At 47.6% G+C, this 16,782-nt stretch overlaps 1 protein-coding gene across 1 annotated transcript in view; it reads left to right on the plus strand.

Moving 5' to 3' along the window:
• Nucleotides 1-10,572, plus strand: part of LOC141462528 (sodium- and chloride-dependent betaine transporter-like) — a 41,622-nt gene extending 31,050 nt beyond the window's left edge. Inside the window, exons 13-15 of the mRNA XM_074144415.1 lie at nt 5,485-5,585; nt 6,660-6,830; nt 10,143-10,572. Coding sequence (XP_074000516.1) covers nt 5,485-5,585; nt 6,660-6,830; nt 10,143-10,286 — 416 coding nt within the window. The 3' untranslated portion in view covers nt 10,287-10,572. The remainder of the gene's footprint in view (nt 1-5,484; nt 5,586-6,659; nt 6,831-10,142) is intronic.
• Nucleotides 10,573-16,782: the final 6,210 nt, after the last annotated feature.

A 16,782-nucleotide genomic window follows, 5' to 3' on the forward strand; every position in this document is an offset into this window, starting at 1 on the left:
TCACCTACTAACTGCCACAGTGGCTGTGGAAACACAGGACCTGATGGTTGTACTACAGAGAATAGGGATAAGGACAGATAGCACGCCGTAACTCACACTGCAAGTTTGGGGTTATTTTCTTGGTGGAGGATGGATGTATATTGTGTCTTTCTTTTTGTTTGACATCTTTGTATTTCTTTACTTCCTATGCCTCTTCCACTAGATCCTAGATCCAAATTGGTAGTGAAACTTTGGCTTCCACAAAGCTGTATTATGAATGAATTTATCCGTCATATGTCTGACATCAGAGTGTTTCTGTGGAAACACTGTATGGTATAAGAGACTGTGCTATACTCATATTCTAAACTGCAAGTCACGTCATTTTTTTCTCTCTCCTTTTTTTTTTTTTTCACCCAGTGGAAGATTTTGGCTTTTTGGCAAAATAATTTTTTTATACCATCTCCTTTTCATCCCCAGTGTATTTTTGGAAATGCTATCTGAAGCCTCATGATATTCACAGCTTGGAAATCTAGGGTTCTGTTCTCTGGTGTAGGCTGGGCTCCCACACAAGGCTATGTCCCTTGATATACCACAGCTTGTTATCTTTGCTTGAGGCTACTTGTTAACTTGCCAACTCAAGATGGGAACCATGAGGTGTTCAAAGAACCTGCCCCCCCAAGCCTAAATACTTCAAAAAGCTGGGTTTAAAAGAGCCTTCCTGCAAGAATTAGTCATGGAATATGGAAAATAATGCAAACAATTACAAAAAAAGAAAAGCCCACATAATATGCTTTTGTAGAATTTATATATTTAAATGAAACATAATACAAGAATTTAATTCTAAGACATAAAAAACACAAACCAAAATAAAACTCACCAGTAAACAAGAGGAGCTAGAGATGTGAGCATGCCTGCAGGGCTATGATCTTATTGGCATTACGGAGATGTGGTGGGATGACTCCTATGACTGGAGTGTTGGAAAAGGAGGATACAGACTCCTGAGGAAGGACAGGCAGGAGACACGAGGAGGAAGGTGTCGCCCTCTGTGTCAAGAACCAGGTGGAGCGCATTGAGCTCTGCCTGGTGATGGATGAGGAGCAGACCAAGAGCTTCTGAGTCAGGATTAAAGGGAATCTGCTACAGTGGGGGTCTGGTACAGGCCACCCAGCCAGGAAGGTCAAGCAGATGAGGCCCTCTATAGACAGATAGGAGCAGCCTCACGTTCACAAGCCCTGGAACCCATGGGACCTTCAACCATCCCCATATCTGTTGGAGGGACAACACAGCAGGGCATAAGCAATCCAGGAGATTCCTGGAATGCGTTGATGGTAACTTCCTTCTTGAAGTGATAGAGGAGCCAATGAGGTGAAATGCCATGCTGGACCTTGTTCTCACCAACAAGGAGGGGCTGGTGGGGAATGTGAAGCTCAAGGGCAGCCTTGGCTGTAGTGACCATGAAATGGAGGAGTTCAAGATCCGCAGGACAGCAAGAAGGGCGCACAGTAAGCTCGCTACCCTGGATTTCAGGAGAGAAGATTTTGGCCTCTTCAGGGATGTGCTTGGTAGAGTACCAAGGGCTAAAACCCTGGAGGGAAGAGGGGCCCAAAAAAGCTGGTTAATATTCAAAGATCACCTCCTCCAAGCTCAGGAGCGATGCATCCCAACAAAGAGGAAGTCAGGCAAAAATGCCAGGAGGCCTGCATGGATGAACAAGGAGCTCCTGAGCAAACTCAAACAACAAAAAGGAAGCTTACAGAGGGTGGAAGCAAGGACAGGTAGCCTGGGAGGAATACAGAGAAATTGTCTGAGTAGCCAGGGATCAGGTTAGGAAAGTTAAAGCCCAGAGAGAATGAAATCTGGCCAGGGATGCCAAGGGCAACAAGAAAAGCTTCTACAGGCACATCAGTGATAAGAGAAAAACTAAGGAAAATGTGGGCCTTCTCTGGAAGAAAACGGGAGACCTGGTCACCCAGGATATAGGTGGCCAATGACTTTCTTGCCTTGGTTTTCACTGGCAAGTACTCTAGCCATCGCCCAAGTCACAGAAGACAAAGATAGGGACTGGGAGAATGAAGAACCACTCACTGTAGAAGAAGATCAGGTTTGAGACCATCTAAGGAACCTGAAGGTACACAAGTCCATGGGACCTGATGAGATGCATCCATGGGTCCTGAGGGAACTGGCGGTTGAAGTTGCTAAGCTACTATCCATCATGTGTGAGAAGATGTGGCAGTCTGGTGAAGTTCCCGCTGACTGGAAGAGGGGAAACATAACTCCCATTTTTTAAAACGGAAAAAAGGAAGACCCAGGAATCTACAGGCCAGTCAGTCTCACTTGTGTGCCTGGCAAGATTATGGAGCAGATCCTCCTGGAAACTATGCTAAGGCACACAGAAAATAAGGAGGTGACTGGTGACAGTCAACATGACTCCACTAAAGCCAAATTGTGCCTGACAAATTTGTTGGCCTTCTACAATGCAGTTACAGTGTTTATGGATAAGGGAAGAGCAACAGTTGTCATCTACCTGGACTTGTGCAAAGCATTTCACACTGTTCTGTATGACATCCTTGTCTCTAAATTGGAGACAAGAATTTGACGGATGGACCACTCAGTGCAGAAGGAACTGGCTGGATGGTCACACTCAAGGGTTTGCAGTCAATGGCTTGATGTCTGAGTGGAGACCAGTGACGAGTGGCGTTCCTCAGGGGTCGGTATTGGTATACTGGTGCTGTTTAACATCTCTGACGGTGACATGGACAGTGGATTTAGTGCACCCTCAGGAACTTTGCCAACAACACCAACCTGTGTGGTGTGCACGACACGCTGGAGGGAAAGGCTGCCATCCAAAGAGATCTTGACAGGCTTGAGAAGTGGGCCTGTGTGAACCTCATGAAGTTCAACAAGGCCAAGTGCAAGGTCCTGCACATGGGTCGACTCAATCCCAAACACAAATACAGGCTGGGCGGAGAATGGATTGAATCCCTGAGGAGAAGGACTTGGGAGAGTCAGTTGATGATAAGCTCAACATGAGCAGACAATGTGCGCTTGGAGGCCAGAAGCCCAACCGTATCCCGGGCTGCATCAAAAGAAACACGACCAGCAGGTCTTAGGAAGTGATTCTGCCCCTTTACGCCAGTCTCATGAGACCTCACCTGGAGTACTGCATCCAGCTCTGGCACCCCCAGCATAAGAAGGACATGGGCTTATTGGAGCAAGTCCAGAGGAATGCCATGAAGATGATCAGAGGGCTGGAACACCTCTCCTATGAAGACAGGTTGAGAGAATTGGAGTTGTTCAGCCTGGAGAAGAAAAGGACCTGGGAAGACCTTATTGTGGCCTTTCAATACCTATAGGGTGCCTACGAGAAAGATGGTGAGGGACTTTTTACAAGGCCATGTAGTGATAGGACGAGAGATAATGGTTTTAAACGAAAAGGGGGTAGATTTATATTAGATATCAGGAAGAAATTATTTACTGTGAGGGTGGTGAGACACTGCAACAGGTTGCCTGGAGAAGCTGTGGATCCCCCATCCCTGGAGGTATTCAAGGCCAGGCTGGATGGGGCTTTGAATAACTTGGTCTAGTGGAACTTGCTCCTTGCCCAGGGGGGTTGGAAGTGGATGATCTTTAATGTGCCTTCTGTGGGAAAGTAACGGAAGATTGGAGAGGAGGACTGTAAATATGCTCAAGTGACTCGCATGCGGGGTGCTGGAAAACACATATATCACACTAATTGTTGCTTAGTTCTGTGTGCTCAACAAGTAGAACATCTGCACTTAGATAAGACAGGCCTGGGATGGACTCAGGGGCACCTTATTGAACACGCCTGAGATTCCTGCCGTGCTGTTGAAGAGAACAAAGCACAGCGGAAAACTCTGCCTGCCGGAATCCTTGAAATACAGGCCCAAACAGCAAGTGTGAACTCTCTCGCTCTCGCACTCCCTTGCTAACAAGGACTCCCTTGCTAATAAGGACTCTCACTGCACGGTGCCTGCGTCCCCTGCTTGTCTGCCTCTGCCCGGGTGCTGCTTCAGAGGTTCCCCGATCCATGAGGTATTGAGATTAAATTTGTTCTTTGCCCTTAATCCATGGTTTTGTGGTTGTTCCTGCGTCCTGCCTGCATCGGCTCACACACCTTCCAACCCAAACCATTCCATGGTTCTATGAAACCCTAAACACTTGCAAGTGTGGTCAGCCCTCTGGGCATATATTTTGTCCAGCCCAGCCTTGTACTGTTAAGATGCAAAGAAGCCAGGTCTAATCACGCTTGCAGGTGGGAACCATGGCATGGCCCTAAATTCACAGCTGGATGAACACCCCTAAAGGCAGAGCCCTTTATCAGCTAAGCACTGTGACAAAACTTTGACAAAATTTCAATAAGATAAATATGGTATGATATCATCCCAGAGTTGCTTAACAGGTAACCCTTTTTCTGAACAAGCTAGCTCCCATTTTTTTTTGTCTAGTATTGTTGCCCTATTTTGCTTGAGGCAGTCTAATATAGTACATCTAGTTAGCTCTAGTTAGGAAGATGTTAGGGCATCTTATGAACGACTTTTTGATTCTTCTTCATTTCACATCTCTCTCTGGCCAACACTAGGCACTTGATCTTTGAAGACATCCTGAAGCTTACTGCAAGGTCTGCTGAAGTCTATCTGTGTTACAACATCTCCTCTTTATACCATTGCATACATTTCCTCTTTGTGCTTTGGGTTGGGAAGAGCCAATGGTTAGGGTCTGGCCAGTGGCAGGGCTTTTAGATGTTCTCCAGATGTATATCCCGTTCTGGTGCACCATGAGATTCAGGTGGGTCCCACATACTGTAAAAAACATGATCTAGTAAGTGAAACTAATGAGAGGCGAAGGAGATCCCGTGCCCGCAGGACAGCTCCCACTGGACAGTACAGAAACACTTGCAGATGGATGATTTGGTTTCCAGCACAGTTTGAATTGCCAGGTCTTCTGGGTTTAGGCCAAAAAAAAAAAAAAAAAATTCTGTAGAGAGCAGGCTCTTGATAACAGGAGAAATGTCCAGCTCAGTGAAGATTTTTAACATGACTTCCCTGGTGTCCCCCAGTTCTCCTTAGCACTCTGGGCTCACACAATCACATTTGCTTAACCTGAAAGAGCTTTCCCTTGCTGACCTTATAAGCCAGGCCCCCCTCCTTGTGTTGTGCTGGTCCTTACCAGCTCTTAGTGGCACATGGGCTGTATCCTCTCACTTACAGCTGCTGCTGTCTGAGGGACAGAGCATTTCTTCCCTGTCAAGCTTTCTGATAACTTATGGCTGAAGTTAAAGGCTTTCATCCGTATTTAGCCACAGATGGGCCTTTTCAATGCCAGAAAAGCCTGCTACCTGCTGCTATGTTATTAGGAGAGCTGCGTTTTTGCCAGGAGTAAACACTGAGAATAAAGAAAGTTGGGTTCTGATGTGAATAGTAGTTGAAACAAAATCAACAATGATCTGACCTCTGATTTTCATCTCTGTGCTGGCTGGTGGCCAAGGTGCCAACCGTTTCTACGACAACATTGAGGACATGATTGGTTTCCGGCCATGGCCCTTGATCAAGATATTCTGGCTGGTGTTCACCCCAGGTCTGTGCTTGGTAAGTGCAATTATGACAACACGGCATACTATTCTGGATCCCTGGGTTCTCAGTAGAAAAGGTTGACTTGTCTTCATGGTGCTGCTGTAATTTTTTTCAAAGTGCTGTGGAGAAGCAGAAGCTTGTCCATAGCTCAGGAGGCAATTTATTTCCTGTGTAAAGCCTTATCTTTTGCTTGCAAAATTAATTGAGCCTGAAAAGCCACTTGTTTACCGTCAAGGCAAAGGGAAATGTATGCTCAAAGTCTGGAGAAGTTTGGTCAAATTACTTTCAAATACAAGACCAGTGAAAATTACCCTGTTCTGAAATACTTGCTTCAGCCTGTGTTCCTGTGGCCTGCTGTGGTTCAGAAATGTCTTTCCATGGCCATTTGCTTTCTATGTTATTAAATCTCTTTTAAAACTTCTGTGACAACTGTGTTTAAAGAAAATGCACCCTAAGTCAGGTGAGTTCTTGCCTGTTTTGAATTTATGTCCAGTCTTGCTCCACTGATTTTTACATGATTTCTGAGCCAAATTCTGCTCCTGCCTCTGATGTTGAGAGTTGTTTTCTTTGACCTCAGTGGGAACACAGATGGGATCTATAGCTACAGCTTACAAAAGATTTCTAGTCCTTTGTCCTCGGCCTCCAGCAGGAGATGAACATCAGGGAAATTTTAAAAGCAAGCCTGATCCAGCCCAAATCATCAGAGAGCTCTGTGGCTAGAGAGTCCCAAGAGAGGTAAATCTGTGCCCACGTGGTACTTCTGGAGGGGTTCTGCCAGGGGCAACAACAATTCCTGACTTTGATATGAATAAATGGCTGTCTCAATGTTGCTGGACCCTCAAAGCTGTTGCCAACTTTGCTGAGGTTGAACCCTTAAGAAGCCTGAAGGCTTTGCGCTGCAGAGAAACCTGGCCCTGGCTTTGAGATAACTCCTTGTGTGGTCAGTATGCACCACGCTCTGCCTCACTCCAGCCAGCTCATGCAAGACTTCCCATTCATTGCCACCCAGCCGGTGCTTGCAGGGTGGCCAGGCTGCCCAGCTTTGCTGCTCCCTTTGGTCTGACTATGTCCGTGTTTTCTACTCCTCAGGCTGTCTTCCTGTTTTCCCTGATCAAGTACACACCCTTGAAATACAACAACTCCTACGTGTACCCTCCCTGGGGCTACGTGGTGGGCTGGCTGATGGCACTCTCCTCCATGGTCTGCATTCCTCTCTACGCCATCTTCATCCTCCTGAAAACCAAAGGACCCCTGAAGCAGGTACTGGGATTGTGGTCACTTGGCGAGTTGCTGCTGCCTCCCTGAGACGGCCCATGGGAAGGGCTCCAGGGAAGATGTCTGTGGCACATTTCTCCTCTGAGAAGGCAAAGTGGGTGAGAGTGGCTCTTGCCCAGAATGCCCCGTAGCTCTTGCTAGCAATTTGGAGGGCTTGGAGAGTCTCAGCGCAGCTTCCAGTGTGATCATCAAATGTCCAGAGTCTCCCATGAGACTTTGCACCACCGTGCTCAGTGCAGTATGTAGACATATGCAGAGGATCTCTAACACTGGCTGCACTGGATGGCAGAGGACCCCCTCAGAGTGGGCTACCTGAGATGACAGACTGGTTGGTTTGGTTATGGTTCAGGTGGTCGTGCTGGCCATGTAATTAAAGATGGCATGCCACCACCTTTGCCTCCTCTTTCATTGCTGACTAGTGCCAGTGCAAACCAGGTGCAAAACCAGGATCTGTTTTGCCTTTACTTCTTGTCCCTTGCCCCTGCTCCCTTTTTAGTCCTGGGTCCGGACTGTGTTATTTTATTTGAAGGAATGACATGTGGCTATTAAAGAGGACATGCTCACAGAGCTGTAAAGGTCTACCCTGTGCCATGCCCAAGCCTGTCCTCTTTCACTGTAGACACCTTGTCCTAGGAAGACACATGTCTAGGAAGATGATGACATACAGATGACACCCTACCTGACCCATGAAGAAAGACCTGAGCGATGTGCAGAACTTTATATTCGCTGTACAATTTGTCTTCTGGTCCTTCCCCATCCCCACTGACTGTAGGCTCATCTGCAGCTGGTCGAGGGGCAGGGAGCAGGTGAACAGGGCATGGGAGCATCTCTGTGACAGTGGTGTAGGTGTGGCAGTCACATTGTGGGGTCATGAGGAGGAGGAACCTCCACTGCCAACACAATCAGGGCTGGGCTGGGTGCAGGACTCCCTCGTTGCAGGGAAGGTGAATCTGTGCCCGCAGGGGCTCTTATTTGCTGGCTGGGAGCTATGACTTAATAAGGAGTGACAGCAATTGTGACAGAGCTGGCTAATGCCCATTTCAGGCTCAGGAGAAGATACAGTGCAATGCTCAGGCAGGAACGGTAGCAATGAAAGTCTTTGGTGACACAGCGAGAGAGGCATAAGCTGTGCAGGCAGGGAGGTGGAGGAGAAGTACAATGCTATGAAACAGCTCCTGTTTATCTGCCTTTGGCCCTTGGGCCTCCTGGTTGCCATTGGTAGCCACAAAGAGATGGCAAGATTGAGAGGGAGCTGGCAGCTGTACACCTCCCAGTATGAGGAACTCCAGGTGAATCTTGGGCCAAGGTGTTGTGATGTGGTTTGCTCCAAGTTCAGACCTTGAGTCCTGCCTCTTACAGACCTCTTCTGCGCTCTGGGCCATTTAGCAGTAATGCATCTGTCCTTTCCCGTGGCCAGTTTGAAGAGTCTGAGTGGGTGGCTCACAACATGTCTGACTCCCCACATCTCAGAGGTTTCACATGTCTAAAGGAGGACTTGGAGCTATTGGTGAAATAATTGCCCGAATGTCCTGCCTGCTAAACAAGCAACATTTCTCACCTGTTGCAAAGTGCGTTGAGCCTTTGGACTGAAATGTTGCTGTGAGCAGTGTTAATGCTTATTTTACAGCACATCCGAGGAATTGATTTGGCTGATTTCAGATTGAGGGGTTTTATATTTGCCCTGGTTTAGGTGATATTAGTGATAATTTCCAGGGACTTCTCAGTTGTATTAGTATGAAGAAACTTCCAAGGATGTGGTTTTGGCATGTAGGAAGGAATCAGCTGCTAAGCCTGGCTGATTCAAGGGAGAATCAAAGCCAACCACATGATACCTCCTGGAATAGTAGCTCCTGTTTTGAAAACAGATTTTCTCAAAATATACCTGTTCCCTTTTTCCAGTCACACCTCAGAAATGTAGTGAATAAATTCCTGACACAGATGCTTCCAGGAACAGTGCCTTTCAACTGAATATTGCAAACCATTCAAACAGCAAGTTTGTAATTGGTAATTATGATCAGTCACTGCGACAAACTGATTCCCCTTGTTACACTTGACTGACCAAGAAACACAAATGTTGTTTCCTAATGTGACTGATTAAGACAGCTCCAGCTCCAAAGACTGAAAGCTCACAATGAACTGCTCACAGAGCAGCTGCAGGCCAAGGCCTATTTCAGAAATCATGGGGCAAATGCTTTTGAATAAATGAGCAAAATCCGGGATTCTGCCAGGCACACTTCACAAGGAGTGGCAGTCCTGAAATTAATCCAACGAGTCACAGATGAATGGCCTGCTCTGCTTGTGATGCTCTCTGCAAGGGAGGAGGGTGCACTGGTGTGAACAGCTTGTCATGGAAAAAGTTAGGAACTGTGAGAAGTCTGTATTCAGCAGGGAAGTGATACACATGGAGCCGGGCAGGTGGCTGCAGGACTCTGTGTGTTACTTGGCCTTGGGAGGAGCCTAAGTGCTCAGTAAACGTGTGTGATACCAGAAGGGCTTCTAAAACGGGAAGAGAAAGACTGGAAAGTCACAGCAGCTGTTTCTGCCGGCTGGCAACTTTTGCCCAGGGAGCTCCAAGTTCTTTATGGTTTGTTTTTTTTTTAAGGATAAATTTCCCCAAAGCTGAGACACCGCTAGCGTATGTGTGTGTGTAACAGCCTGCAGTACTGGCTGCATTACAGAGGGAGCTGAGGGCAGGCAGCTGCCCCACAACCCCTGGTGGTGCCTGTACCACCGTGGTCTGGCTGTGAGAGGGAGCTGGGATGGCTTGGGGGCATGAACGAGTCTGTGGAAGGGCTGCTTTACCAGGGAATTGCCACTGGAGTAGGTATCACCTGCCACCCTGTTTCGGACCATAGCAGGTGATGCCCAGCACTTTCTGAGGGCCAGACCATTTGCAAGGCTCCACAGCTCCCATCAAAGTCAGTGGGAAGCACAGCATGGAATAGGGGAAAAAAAACCACAAAGGGCTTTATGGTGTTTTTTTCACGGCCATAGAAAATGTCTGTGGGGCTAATCGCTAACATCTTTCCTCCCGGAAAGACGTCTGTGAGGAGCCCTGTATGTCAGGTTGTGAGTCCATGGCCTGGGTTTGAGCCCAGAAGTGGAATAATTGTCATCGAGAGCAGTTAAAGTGAGCCTGCTCTCCTCCCTCTCCCTTTCACAGCCATTCAGCAGGAGAGGAGCGGAGAGGTGGGAGCGTTAGCTCTCTAGATGCCTTTGCCCCCAGCGATGGTTGTGGATCACTATTGGGTGTCAGTTTGTTTATCAGTTTAATTAACAGAGACTTCCTCTCCGCAGCGGCTGACACAGCTGATTTCCCCAGCGGAGGACCTGCCGCAGCTGAAGAAGCACGTGGTGGGTCTGTCCGAACTGAAGCGCAAGGGATGGTCCCCTCCGGTCCAGGAGGTTCTCAGCATCACAGAGAGAGAAACCCACTTCTAAGACACTGGGGAAGTCTCCTCCATGCTCCGGACTGATTCGCCCTCTCCTTCCCAAAGTGGTTTCTTTTCTCTCCTGGGCTCTTCCCTTCTCTCCTTCACGCCTGAGACAGAAGCATCTGGGACACCCTCTCCTTCCAGCCAGCTGGTTGCACCCACCGGGGACAGTGTTTCTTTTGACTCCCTGGGGACAACTCTCTCTGTCAGCAGCTGGGGAGAGAGCAACACGCTTTTGTCAAGTGTTCCTCCAGTACTGACACTGGTGGGGATGAGAAAAACCATGTATTACCAAAAAAAAAAAAAAGGAGGGGGGTCATGTTTGGAGGGAGGGAAAGGAAACCACAGTGGTGAGAGAGCAGAGAATAAAGGTGTGCAGGAGCAAAGTTAGGGATGCAAAGGCACAAAACAATGGGGCATTAGCGCAGGGAATAAGTTAAATTGGATCAGAAGTACATAAGAAACTGGAGGATGGCAAAGGAAAGTGCATTGCTAGGTCACCTACGTACGAGGGAGAGGGAGCCAGGAACATATCATAGGCAGTGATAAAAGGAGGCTGCACTGTTAGTAGTTATGGCTTCAGTTGTCACTGAAAGGGAAGAGAGTGACAGGGTGCTCGATGAAATCATAGTTATTGATGATGGCTCTCAAGGCAGTCTCAGGCTGGAAAGAGGGTGAGGAATAACTGTGTAGGGGCTCGCTCCTGGTCAAAACTACACAGCTCAGTGAAAACGCATCCAAGAGCGAAACAGCTGAATTTTCATGGAGTGCAGGAAAAGTCCCAGAGCAGTTGGTAAAAAAAAAAAAGAAAAAAAAAAAGAGAGCTGCAGCACAGCAGGGAGAAACGAGACCCTGGGGACTGCACGCCCACAAATTTAACTGCACTGCTGGGGCATTTTGTAGAGGAATTAATGAAGGAGTTGATGGGCCTGATTCCGTGCTACAGAGTAGCTTTGGGGCGAGGGTGGGAGAAGGATTGCGCTCCCTCTGCTTTGCTGCAGATGACTGCTCAGGGGATAAGGAAGACATAATCGGGTGCAATAATCATAAGCTCGGGCAAGATAAAGCGATAATTAATAAGTAAGATGGGTTCACTGGAAGCAGATTGTGTCAAATTAAAGGTCTCTCGTTGCCAGGGCAGTCATGAATGTGAGGCGATGGCTGGGAGGGATTGCGTTTGCATGTGGCGTTTGCTGCGGTGCCACACAGCTCTGTCCTGTGGAGGCTGGGGCTGTAAAACTCCCTGCCAAAACCTGCTTGAACGCCTATCAGAATTTCACAGTTAAAACCACAGGAAAAGCCAGTGGCAGCATGACCCCAGGGGCTTCGCTGTGGTCAAGGGTACACGCAATGTGCATGGCTGTGTTGCAACAGTGGCGCATCAAACCGCGCCGGAGAATGGCCATTAAAAAGAATCAGAGATGCCACAGGCTCCTTTCCCTTGTTCCTCGTTCCAAGTAATTGCTTTTCCCTGTGCTGTGTGGAGATAAACCACCAGCGCTGAAAGTAAGCGGGAAAATCGGGCCTCATCTGTGCAATGCGGTACCTATTCCAATTGCTATGGGAACCTTATCTTCTGCAGTTTCCTGTGAGTTTAACTGGTGAATTAGCATAGGGTGATCTTTTCCCTATTTAATTTCCTTTCCTTTAAAAACTAAAGCCTAAAAATTGTTGACGGAATGAACACTGAAAGTCAAGTATCAAAATTTGTACCTCTCCGGGACATTATCGTTTGATTGGAGATGATTTACTGTAAAAGGCAGAGATAGCTGGCAAACCTCATTCTTGTTCCCTGCAAAGGACTGCAGCATCACATAAGACACCATTGATTTTATTTTTATTTTTTAAAGAGCTAAATGTCACATTGCAGCCACAGTCAGGGGAAGAACTTAATGTCCAGGGGCTTGCAGTCAGGCCTCACGGTAAGTGTTTTGTTGGTTTTTCCTCTCCCTCCCAGCGGCGTTGCTCACGATTTGGTGGGGGGAGCAGCTCCCCACAGCGGGTCTCTGCATGGAGCCAGAGAAAAAGCCAGTGGCTGCCACCAAGGAGCAGCAGTGCCAGGGTGGCACAGCTGGATCAGCTGGAGAAATCACCGGCCCTGAGGGGTGCCGGGGGTCTGCAGTGTGTTTGCTCTGCGGCTGCCTCCCCACGCTTGGAGTTGCAGTATGGTCGTGCAGAAGAGGTTTGTTTTCAGGCATGGGCTGCGGCTGCCTTGGCAGCACCCGTGGTCAAAATGGTGGTATTTGTTTTGAGAAGGGAACCCACCTTCCCTTTTTCAAGCAACAGAAAGAAAAAGTTAAAGGACTGGGACTTGCCATCCAGATTCAGTCTTGGGCATTAGCACAGGTTTCTTGTATGACCCTCGGTAGGACGTTTAACCCCTTTGCTCCCACTGTCATGTCTTTAAGATGTAAAGTTCTGCCAGAGAAGTCGTGGAGATGCATTCACTCCTTTTTCTCAGTAGTTGGGTAACACTGCAAAAATCCTAGAGAGAAATAAATCACTTTTCAGTTTTGAGCACAAACGTGGGTCTGCGTTATTGAAAATAAATACTGCATGAACTGGTTCCTCTGTTGCTGATGTATAATCTGATAGTAGCATCTCACCTCTGTCAGGAAGCAGCATATTTTAATAAAGTCAGAGGAGGTATTGCTCTCCCCATTGGAAGCAATTGAAAAATTCCCAGAATCAGGAAATTAATCCAGATGCTTTGGATGGGATTAACAGAGTCTCAAGAAGCTTAAGGGAAAGCTCAGTGACCCAGGTACACCCAGCTGGGGGAACAGAGGCTAATGCCATCAATGGCTGTCTTTTGCCCTGAGACCCCCAGCATGCAGGTGTGATGAGAGACCAAGTGATGGTTTGTTACACTGGTACAAACATCTCATGCTTTGCTGCCTGCGTACGGCAGATCTGACAGGTCTCCATCAGCCCCTGGAAGTGGACACTTCTGGAGATCTCAGAGTCTGACGGGAAACTGCTCCTTCCTTGTGCATCACCAGGATGTAAATATGCTACTGAAGGTGTGAAGGGGAGGGAGAGAGATATTTTTTCCTCCTGTAATTGTTGGTAAGATGCCAAGGCATGATGCATTTAAAGTTGAAGTCCAAGGAAAGTTGTGAGGTGGCTGTGCTGTGCTGCTCCTCCTGGTTGGAGGGAAAACGCTGTATGTAGAAGAAAGAGCAGACATCCATCAAGCACCTAATTATCACTTTTGGGTTTTAGGGTGGGTTTTTTTCATTAAAAAACCATTTTCACCCCTCTTTCCAGATAGGAAAGCTGGAAAAATAGTTTGTTAGAAAAGAAATCAACCCAAAAAGTCTTGTATTTGTCTTTTCCTTTCTTCATTCTGTTTCTTTTCTTCCTGTTTTTCCTGTTCCTTCCCCTTCAGCCTTCCCTCCCTTCTTTCTTCAACAGTGGCAAATGGAATAAGAAAAAAAAAAAGAAATTATAGTTGAAAACTTAACTGGACAAAATCTGAAAAAAGATAAAACAAATGGCAAACAAGCCAAACAAGTTGTTAAGAGTTATTTGCTTGCCATGCTTCCTCCACTGCTCATTCACCCTCCCAGCCAGAGAGATTGTGTCCATCCCTGTGTGCACTAAACAAGCCCCTTCCCATGCCCCTCAGGCAAGTTTCTTTTTTCCAAAAAGCCTCTTCCCTTAGATCTTCATCTGAATGAAGGTTATTCCTGGTTTGGCTGGAGTGCTGCCCTCTGCTCTTGGTCAGGTAGGGAGACATCGTGGTGTCCCTCACATGGCCCAGGGCTGCAGTCGGCTGGAGAGCCCTTTACATCCTGCCCCTCAAGGAAGCTTCCAGGCTTTGGAGGATTCTTATAGTGATTCTTGCACTTCTACCTTTGTCCAGCCTGAAGTAATATGTATTTCTTCTCATCATCAAGGTATCTTCAGTTTTCATGACACCAAGATAGTTTTTTTGGGGGGAGGACAATTGCAGTGGCATTTTATCTTGGTTGGAGCTCAGCTCTCAACCCAGGTGACCATGGTAGCCCTCAGGCAAAGGACAGTGATCAGCTGTAGTTCTCAATGAGCTGGAGATGCAGCTGTACCCTCCCTCCAGCTCTCATCTTACCTTTTGGGTGGAGAGAAGCTATGCCCACAAGAGTCTTGCGCAGGGATTGGCTACCAAGGATTGAAGCCACAGCTCCATCCTGAGCAAAGCTTTTGATTTTCCCTTGATCCTGTGCGTGTATTGCACCTTGCCAAGGGCCAGGAAAGGACAAAGGGCAGTAAGGACTGAGCTGGAGGAAATGAGGCATTTTAGTTTGTGAAAACCCTTAGAAGAGCAGGGGAGACTGGTTTCTCAGACCTTAGGTCATGTTTGTGTTGCGTGAGCTACGGGTGCTCTGCAGCAGCTGTGTGCTTTGTGCTTGCATCTGGGGACTTTCCTCAGCTTTTGCTTCCCTGGTGTGTGGCAGGAGGGGTTTGGTGAGGTGCTTTCCTAGTCTTGAAGGGACGTGGGCCTTGCCAGGTAGAAATAAGAGACAGAAGCAAAGTGACTTGGGTGCACAGCCAACAAGGGCCAGGAAAGAGGCAGTCTGCAGTCATGAGGGTACAGAGAGCATCAGGCTGTCTTGCTGTTCTTTGCTTTATGAGGTTGCACGCGCTTATGCACAGTAACCTCTTACTAATTAGCTGAGTCGGGCTTGAACAGGGTAAGAGGGGAGCAATGTTCATCAAAGGAGAAGATAAAATTGTATAAGCTTTCAAAAAGTAAGGATTAAAATTTAAGACCTGAGGGGATGAGGAGATGTGTATGTGCTACCATCCAGTTCCTCCTGCAGGGAAGGACTGGGGCATCAAAGTCAAAGACTTCATTCCTGAATCTCTTGCTAAGGCCAAGGGAAGAGAAGAAATGTGTCTGACAGTGCTGTTTTGTGTTGAAACCCAGAATAAGCTCTGGTCCCTCAGCTGCTCTTGGAGCATGATTCTGGCTCTGTTTTGAATCCCTGACCCATGACTCTCTCTGCAAAGGAGGACATGTATTTTCGGAGCTGTCTGTTCTGGTTTGTCAAGCCTGTGCTTGGAAAGCTATGTGGAAAAGAAAGGGATTCCCAGGGAGGAATGCTTTCAATGGCTGTGCAAAGCCAGTTGTGGCTGACTCTGTCCTGTCTTGGTTTTGGTGACGTGCCAAGACCGTGCTGTGAAATGGTCTCTTGATTTTATTTTTTTTCCTCCTTTTTTTTGTACAGGCTGTAGAATAGTTTCCTCCTCAGCCTGGGTTACAGCCAGGGTGGGGAGCTTCACCCCACCAGCTGTCTAGGGTGGCTGCTCTGGACTGGAGGTGTGCTCACACTCGTTTGTTATTTGCCAGTGGCCACTCGACTTTTCCAAAATGTGCTTTATTGAGCGTGAAGCTTTTGTTGTGCGATGGTGTAGATAGTGGTCTCTGGAGGAAGATGAGTGATTACAGGCAGTCTGGTGCCTTTCTCAACCTTGTATTTCAACAGAAGATGAAACGAGCTTCTTTTTCTCATGGAGGAATAAACCCACCCCCAAACAAAAAAGCAACCTGTCATTTTCCCGCATCCTGGAGAAGGGCCGTAGCCATGTTGTGCAACATGAGCCTCCCTCCCCATGCACTAGCTTTAAAGTGGGGATGACCTGAGAGCTGGAGCCTGGTGTTTCTTGACCAGGCTCTCCAAGAGCAGGGGGCTTTGTGCTGGGATGCTGCAGTCTCATAACTTTGGGGAAAACAAAAGTTTTTTGGGAGAAACAAAGTCCAGACAACGTTAGTTTTCTGTGTTATGCTTTTGGATGAGGTATGAATTACCCAGACAGGCCGGGGGACTGTGGTTCCCATTGGCACTGCTGTGATGTGTATGTCAGTCATACAACACGGAGGTGGTGGTGAAGTCCTCTCTCTCATGCCCCATGCAGTCCTGTCCCATAGGTGTCTGTCCTGTCACCAAAACTGGCAGCTTTGTAGGGCGCAGCCTTACACCTGCTGCTTAGCTAAAGTGTAATCTACCAGCTAAGTAAAACTGGAGCCTGGGGACAGCCTCCAGTTTTCCTGTCCCATAAACCTCCTCGTCCAGGAGCCCAAGTACAGGAGTGTGTGTCCCCACGTGGGCGAGCGGTGCGGTCAGGCACAGTTAGTTTCTTTCAGAGCCTGTGGGTGGAGGGTATTTGAACGTTTTCAGAAAATGTGAATTTTACAGTGACAAGTTGGGAAAATGACAGGAATTAATTTCCTTTCTTTTTTATTTTTTTTTATTTTTATGAGTTACCTGTCCTAGCCAGCAGTTAAAAGATCCAGCTTTTAAAAGTTATTTGGTGCTTAAGATTTTACATAATGTAATTTTCAATATGAGCTGCACCCCATCCTCTTTTGCAGTTCAAGACAGGGATGGCATTTCCCTTGCATTTGGGGGTGGTCGCGTTCAGTCCCACTTTCCTGCTTCCCCGGTCTCCAGACAGTTGGAGCCGGGCTTTATTAGGGCAGTGGGGTGACTTCTGAAGGGTCTCTCCAAGCAGCGGTC

Source organism: Numenius arquata, chromosome 2 (assembly GCF_964106895.1).
Source record: "Numenius arquata chromosome 2, bNumArq3.hap1.1, whole genome shotgun sequence".
NCBI lineage: Eukaryota > Metazoa > Chordata > Aves > Charadriiformes > Scolopacidae > Numenius > Numenius arquata.